General features: G+C 44.7%; 1 protein-coding gene across 4 annotated transcripts in view; it reads right to left on the reverse strand.

Annotated features, from left to right (window-relative positions):
* The window catches only part of TRIM2 (tripartite motif containing 2), a 121,476-nt gene extending 115,749 nt beyond the window's left edge, over positions 1-5,727 (reverse strand). For 2 of the 4 annotated variants that reach the window (XM_040472089.1, XM_040472141.1), the window contains exon 1: positions 5,610-5,726. In XM_040472089.1, coding sequence (XP_040328023.1) covers positions 5,610-5,639 — 30 coding nt within the window. In that variant the 5' untranslated portion in view covers positions 5,640-5,726. Of the gene's footprint in view, positions 1-5,609 lie in introns of all 4 variants that reach the window. The other 2 variants (XM_040472073.1, XM_040472081.1) reach the window with 2 other exon arrangements.
* Positions 5,728-8,342: the final 2,615 nt, after the last annotated feature.

Genomic DNA, 8,342 nt, shown 5'->3' on the forward strand with positions numbered 1-8,342 from the left:
TTCTTCTTCTTCTTCTTCTTCTTCTTCTTCTTCTTCTTCTTCTTCTTTTTAATGTTTATTTATATTGAGAGAGAGAGAGAGAGAAAGAGAGTGCAAACTCAAGTGCTGGAAGAGAAAAGAAGGAGGGGGAAGGAGAGAATCCCAAGCAGGCTCGGTGCTGTCAGCACAGAGCCTGATGTGGGGCAAGATCTCACAAACTGCAAGATCATGACCTGAGCTGAAATCAAGAGTCAGACTCTCAATAGACTGAGCCACCCAAGCGCCCCTCTTCTTCTTTTTTTTATTTAAAATTTTTTTCTAATGTTTTTATTTTTGAGACAGAGAGAGACAGAGCATGAGCAGGGGAGGGGCAGAGAGACAGGGAGACACAGAATCTGAAACAGGCTCCAGGTGCCAAGCTATCAGCACAGAGTCTGATGTGGGGCTCGAACTCACGGACTGTGAGATCATGAACTGAGCTGAAGTTGGACGCTAACTGACTGAGCCACGCAGGCACCCCCTTCTTCTTCTTCTTTTTTTTTTAATGTTTATTTATTTTTGAGAGAGAGTGTGAGCAGGGGAGAGGCAGAGAAAGAGGTGGACAGAGGATCCAAAGCGGGCTCTGTGCTCATACTCACGAACCATGAGATCATGACCTGAGCCAAAGACAGTTGCTTAACTGACTGAGCCACCCAGGTGCCCCTATCCTTTCAATCCTCATAAAAGCCCAATAAGGTAGATGTGATTATTATTCCCATGTTCAGGTGAGGAAAAGGAGACCTGGAGAGGTTAAGGAACTTCCAAAAGTCTTCATTAGTCACCGGAAACCAGTAGATCTGTGATTGAAGTTCAGCTCTGTTTAAGCTATGTTCTGGTCTTTTTTTTAATTAATTAGTTTGTTTATTCTGAGAGAGAGTGTGTGTGAGCAGGGAAGGGGCAGAGAGAGAGAGAGAGAGAGAATCCAAAGCACCCAGGCACCTCAAGCTACGTTCTGGTCTTGATGCATGTATGGGATATTCTTTTTTTTTTAATTTTTTTTAATGTTTATTTATTTTTGAGACAGAGGCAGAGCATGAACGGGGGAGGGTCAGAGAGAGGGAGACACAGAATCCAAAGCAGGCTCCAGGCTCTGGGCTGTCAGCCCAGAGCCCGACGCGGGGCTCGAGCTCATGGACCGTGAGATCATGACCTGAGCTGAAGTTGGATGCCCAACCGACTGAGCCACCCAGAACATCCCCTGGGATATTCTACTTTTCATAAAACTTACCATGAAAATTTTTAACAAACAGACATAGACATGATAGCACAATGGATCCCTGAATATTCCGTGCTCAAGATTAAACAACTGTCGAGACCTTGCCACACCTGCTTCATCCTTGTAAGACAATTCTCTTTGGCTCCATTTCCTGTCAGTTCCATCTCACCCAGGATCACTCATTCGCTCACATGCTGGGTTTCAAGCAGACCAAACAACTGGTTGTTCCCTGAATCCTGTCCCCTGCACCTGGACCTTTGCACGTGCTGATCCCCTTGACTCAATGGCTTCCAACCCTGGCACACTGCTATCCACAAGAACCGCCACTGACCAGCTGAATCAGAAACTGCTGACACCAGTCGCCCTTGCCTCCAACTCCATTTGGGCCAGTCTTCCGCAGCCTTCCAGGTTCCCTCACTTCTAGTATCATCCTTTCCTCCACAGAGCTCTCACTGATGTCCCAAGTCTGGCTAAGGGTGCTCGCTCCCCCAGCACCTTGTATATATATCTGTTCTAACTCTGCCCCAGTGGAGTTCTTCAACAGACTGTGACTTCCTCTAGGGCCAACACCATGGTTTTGAGCTCTGTATCCCCAGAGACTGGCATATGGTAACTAGTGATCAGTAAATGTTTGAGTGAGGAAGGGAGGAAGAGGAAGAAAGCAGACGGAGAGACAGGAATGAACATGATGCCATCTGTGTTCCTAGCCCTGCAGGTCTCTGAATACGAGGAGCCCCTAGCACCACTTCTGTGAGCATCTGGCCTGACAAGAGCTGCCACCAGGGTACAGATGCTGTGTGGGTCTTACAACAGCCAGAGGGTGGGCAGAGAATAAGAAAATGTGAGACTAGCGCTTGTGACCACGCACCCGGAGCAGTGGATCCCAGGCTACTGAGAGCTGTTTTTTTTTTCCTTTCTCTCTCTCTCTTTTTTTTTTTTAATTTTTTTATAAAATTTTTTTTTCAACGTTTATTTATTTTTGGGACAGAGAGAGACAGAGCATGAACAGGGGAGGGGCAGAGAGACAGAGGGAGACACAGAATCGGAAACAGGCTCCAGGCTCTGAGCCATCAGCCCAGAGCCCGACGCGGGGCTCGAACTCACGGACCGCGAGATCGTGACCTGGCTGAAGTCGGACGCTTAACCGACTGCGCCACCCAGGCGCCCCTCTCTCTCTTTTTTTTAAAGAATTTTTAAAAGTTTATTTATTTATTTTGAGAGAGAGAGAGAGAGAAAGTGCAAGTGAGGAAGGGGCAGAGAAAGAGGCAGAGCAAGAGAATCCCAAGCGGGCTCTGCACCACCAGTGCAGAGCCCAATGCAGGGCTTGAACTCATGAATCGTGAGATCATGATCTGAGCCAAATTCACCGACTGAGCCACCCAGGTGCCCCAGAGCTATTCTTTTCTAGCTGTCTCCAATGTTTGCCTCTGGAAAACAGTGTCTGTTTAACTCATTTTCTAATTATCTTCAAACATCCAAAGGATCACCTAAGAAATGTGTACGTGCCTGTTGTATAAAATAACAGACTTGAATGTGTTACCTCCTGAGAAAATAAGAAGCATATTTTTCAAGTCACATGGTCATGATGGTCCAGTGACACAGACATCGTCGCCCCCACCACCTAGCTGGGGAAGCAGACGCTTAGAGCGAAAGAGGCACCTTTCCCCAGATTATACAAGTAATAAGGTGAGGCTTCAGCCAGGTGTATCTGAATCAAAGGTTTTTCTTTCAACCCCTGTCTTCTTGAGTGCCTGCTTCTGTGTGTTGTCCTTCTTGGGGCACCACACCATGCAGCACGGACCCACCCGTGTGGCAGGGCCAGGCCCCAAATGCCTCCCCTAAGCTGGCCCTTCCTGGCTGTTAACTCAGTGGGGCTAGACCGTTATGCTTCGGCACTCTTACCCATTTAAAGGAAGTTGTTCTTGGCTTTCCCTCCCAATTGCCAATTAGCTTCACGGGAGGCCACATTTTGGTGGCCGTGACTAGATGAATTCCTGAAAAGCTATGAATATAAGTGCCAGCTATATTCCACAGGAAATCCTCACTTCCTAACACAAGCTTATATACTGTATACTTCCTAGTGACTCACAATTCAGGTCACTTACTGGCTGTGTGACTTTATGCAAGTTACTTACCCTCTCTGCCTCAGTTCCCTTCTCTGTAAAATGAGGACCATTAAGGTCCTTGGTGAGGACTTTAAGGATTTGGTGAGGACTGAGTGAGATAAAGGCTTAGCACATAGTAAGTGTTCAATAAACGGTAGCTGTCATAACCATTAATATTGCCATTGTCATAGCATTTCATCCATATATGCTTGTTTTGTTTTGTTTTTATTTCTTGGGCCCATGAGAAGCATCCTCAGTATGTAAAAGCTCTAGAAGAACATTATTTGTTATTGTAAATCTCCTACGTTAACATTAGTTTATGTAAATTCTGCACCTGAAATTCCAGGAGCCTGGCCTGCCCACATGCTGATAGAAGCTAGAGAAGAGCTGTCTTTGTGCCTTGCGGGGTCTCCTGGAATTCACCCCATCTTCCCTCTCACCAGGCCTCTTCTTTGTTCTTCCTCATTTTGCCGTCTTGCCATGTGGGGGTGCTTGTCCAGTGGGAATGGAGAACACTCCACTGTGAAGGAGGCCAGGGTTTATGTGGCTTGAGGCAGCCCTGTCCTCTCCCTGCTGAGCCTCCACTCCCCTGGGCTGGCAGTCAGAAGTTCCGTCCCTTCACAAACCACCCACAGGACAACTCATCCCCCTTTCCTGGGCTCTCAGTTCACTGAAGGCGACCATGGTTTCACTTAGAAACCACTTGGTAGGGGCACCTAGGGGGGCTCAGCCGGTCCAGTGAAGGGTCAGACTTCAGCTCAGGTCATGATCTCACTGTTTGTGAGTTCCAGCCTCTCATCAGGCTCTCTGCTGTCAGTGCAGAGCCTACTTCGCACCCTTTGTTTCCCTCTCTCTGCCCCTTCCCCACTTGCTCTCTCTCTCAAAATAAATAAATATTAAAAAAAAAAAGAAGAAGAAAGAAAAAAGAAAGAAAAAGATATCACCTGGTATTTTCATATACTGACCTGAAACATCCAGGTTGCTTTGAGTCAAATTCACTTAAAAAACAGCCTCTGCATCTGACTTCATTCCTCCAGGAGCCCCAAAACATGTCTTTAATGCAGTGTATCTAAATAATAAATACAAATTCTGGGGATGCAGAGAGGCGGGAAGATTTATAAAGCACTAGATGTCTGAAAGTCCCATGATTCACCTTTATTTTCTCTAAAAGTTAAACCCCACTTCTTCAGCTTTTCAGGCTCTTGTCTGTATCAAACACTGATGGTGAGATCACTGATTTCACAGCGTGAGGTTCAACAGAAAGGACAGGACAAAATTCCCCGATCAGAGCTTCCATAGGTGATTTTCCATTCAGCAGCAGGCAGTTGTTCCCAAAGCAATTCCCAAGGCTCCAGCTGTTCCAGCCCCTCCCCGTCATGGGCCGAAACACAGCACACCCCCTCCCTGGCCTCCTGAGCCCCCCTGAGCCATGAAGGGGGTCTTAGCACTAAAAGGGGCATCTGGGCTGATGAAACCCGGCACAAAGACTGGAGTCCAAGCAGTTTTCCACGCTCACCCATTTGCTTCCAAGCCAGAAACCAGAAAGAACCCCCAGATGGGCTGGCTAAGCCCATTTCAGGCTCCCCCCCCTCTCACATGGCGTCTTCTGGCTCCACTGACTTCTCTCTTGGGTTGTCAAGGACAAATGCTCTAATTGCCTGGGGCTATTCCTTCATTCCTGAGCCCCGCTGCAGACGGCCATAGTACCCTTTGAATACTTTTATGGGCAGTAAAACTTTACAGCCTGCCAGCTCTCAACTGTTCCCACATTTCTGAATAGAACTATTTATGACATACAAGACTACTATGGTTTGCCCTTTGAGAATACCAGCAGATATTAGACCCCTTCAAACAGGGTCGACGGAGTTACATGGGCTAACAGCTGGCTTACAGAAACCCCACAGTGGCAGGGCCAGGCTCCTAACTGAACTCTTCAGTTAGGAAATAAAACAGCCTCTGAGTCTCACAACATCGCTGAAGCAGCCGTGGGCTTTGCCTCTTCATGTTGCTTTGCTGTCAAACCCATTTGCGTCTCTTCCCCACTTTTTGGCTTCTCTGCGCACTTCTTGCCTGGGTTGACCAGGATCACTATGAGCTTTGTCAGCAAATCTCGGAGAAATGATCTTCTCCTTCCGTTGTTAGCAGGCCAAAAATGAACACCAAGAGAAAGCTAGCAACTCAGTCACAACTTGTTTCTCTCAAACAGTGCCCAGGATTAATAAGCAGCAAGCCCAGAAAAAGCAGCATCATACACTCAGAATCATCCTTACCCGTGTTCCATAACGGCTACTCCTGTGCATCAGAGACTGGCCCCAGGCTCCTCGGATGTGGGGACTCAGCTCTCTGCAGCCCACGGACAATTGGGCCCATTATAGTCATCAGGCTGCTGAGTTAAAGGGTGGCCCTTACAAAAATATAAACAGCTTGTCAGCACAAGCCAAAGGGGCGGGGCTGCAGTATCAGGGGACAATGGGAGCCAATGGTCAGCCTCTCTGGGCTCTGTTAGCTTAAGATATTATGTTTCATTCTGAAGTCGGGGAAACTGAGAATCTGAGAGAGAGTCAAATAGAAAGGGCCAAGTCCTCATCTTTATAGCCCAGCAGCAGGAAAGGAGTCCGAGTTGAAAAGTTTAATTACTGCCTGCAGACCAATTTCAAGGAAGAGTCTGTATGCCTCACAAGTAATAATATACATTTTAAAAGTCACAAACATTGTGTTGTATTAGCCGTCTTCCTTCTTCTGGTGGTAATAAATGTACTGTTTATTGAAGTGGATAGGAGTTTTCGAACCAAAGAACAAAGTCCCAGGAAGGTGAATTTACGATATACTTATTTTGTTGAATCAAGTGTCGGATAAGAAGCATTTGTTACCTCTACAGAGAAAATGTTGGATTTGAGTGGTAGGTCTTCAAGAATCCAGAGAAATAGGCTCATTTTAATCCCCAAATATAAACGGCTCACAGTCATTTCTTAAGTGCTCACTTAATCATATGCAAACAAAGCAGAAGTTAGTTCAGTGGTATTTGGAAGAAGAAGGCAGGATAGCTACGGCTTTTTTCTCTCTCTGGATCTTAACTAAATTCTGCTTTTTTTTTTTTTTTTTTTTTAATGTTTATTTTTGAGAGAAAGAAAGACAGCATGAATGGGGAAGGGGCAGAGAGAGAGAGAGGGAGACATAGAATCTGAAGCAGGCTCCAGGCTCTGAGCTCTCAGCACAGAGCCCGACTCAGGGTTTGAACCCATAAACTGTGAGATCTTGACCTGAGCTGAAGTCAGATGCTTAACTGACTGAGCCACCTAGGCACCCCTCTAAATTCTGCTGTTAGACGCTTAAATGACTGAGCCACCTAGGCGCCCCTCTAAATTCTGCTCTTAAAGCAATACTATGCCTGCTGAACCTTTCAATGCCCTACGATAATAACCAAGAACAAGAAAATAAACTGTGGCTTTTTTTCTTCATATGATTTCTAAATACACTGAGGTAAAAATAAAGTTAAGAGCTATTTGCTTGATTTGTGGCATTACATAAATTATAGCCATACAAACTTTGAGAAAAGTACAGTCATTACCATTTGGAACGGTCTCATTATTTATATAGGGAAGCATAGTAGCTATCAAAATGAACTAGCAAAGAAACAGAAAAATGTGGAAATATACTTACTTTCCACAAACTCTGTATTAAGCCCTTCTGATTTCAACCATAAAAATAATAATCAAAAGGCACTGTCCTTTCTAGTCTATGTTAGTTTAAAAATATTTATGATTCTGCCACTGATACTGAATTAGTATTAAAGTAAGAGTCCTCTCGTGGTTCTTCCAAATAGTGTACGAACCTGCTTCTGATTCTTCTTTTTTTTTTTTTTTTTAACGTTTTATTTATTTTTGAGACAGAGAGAGACAGAGCATGAACGGGGGAGGGGCAGAGAGAGAGGGAAACACAGAATCGGGGGAGGGGCAGAGAGAGAGGGAAACACAGAATCAGAAGCAGGCTCCAGGCTCTGAGCCATCAGCCCAGAGCCCGACGCGGGGCTCGAACTCACGGACCGCGAGATCGTGACCTGGCTGAAGTCGGCCGCTTAACTGACTGAGCCACCCAGGCACCCCTGATTCTTCTCTTCTAATGATTCCAAAGGAGCTGTTGGATCTGTACTCACATGGCTCTTGACTTTAAAGTACAGGTTACCTTCTGGAAAAGGTCTTGTTTTCCTCTAAAGCATTAAGATCCTGTCATAAAAAACAAAAACAAAAACAAAAACAAAAACAAAAACAAAAACAAAACCCTCTAGGCTCTGTTCACTAAAAGCATGAACAGCAAAAGAAAAAATAGATAAGCTGGACTTCATTGAAATTAAAAACTTTTTTTATATCAAAAGACATTATCAAGAAAGTGAAAAGGCAACCTATCGAGTAGGAAGACATATCTGCAAATCATACAACTGAGAAGGGTCTAGTATCAAGAATATATAAAGAACTCTTATGACTCAACAACAAAAAGATAAAAAAAACTTTTTAAATAGACAAAGGTCTTGAATAGACATTTCTCTAAAAATGATATACAAATGGCCAACAAGCATGTGAAAAGATAGATATTCAGTATCATTAGTCATTAGGGAAATGCAAGTCAAAACACAACCACTGGGATAGGTATAAAAAAAAGGAAAAAGAAAAAGTGTTAAAAAGGATGAGGCAAAAGTAGAACTCCCATATATTGATAGTGGCGATGTAAAATGGTTCAGCTGAGATGGAGAGCACCACAGGTGTTCAAAAGGTCAACTGTAGGATTACCGTATGACCCAGCAATTCCACTCCTGGGAATATACCCAAAAGGACCCAAAACAGGGTTGAAAAAGAAAGATTGAAAAGGATTAACATTACTCAAACAATGACACGTCCGCTCATGTTTATAGCGGCATTATTTACAATAGCCAAAAGGCGAAACAACCTAAATGTTTATCAACAGGTTAACAGATAAACAAACCTTGGTACACACTTGCAGTGGAATAA

This window comes from Herpailurus yagouaroundi, unplaced genomic scaffold (genome assembly GCF_014898765.1).
Source record: "Herpailurus yagouaroundi ecotype Mexico unplaced genomic scaffold, PumYag 28, whole genome shotgun sequence".
Lineage (NCBI taxonomy): Eukaryota > Metazoa > Chordata > Mammalia > Carnivora > Felidae > Herpailurus > Herpailurus yagouaroundi.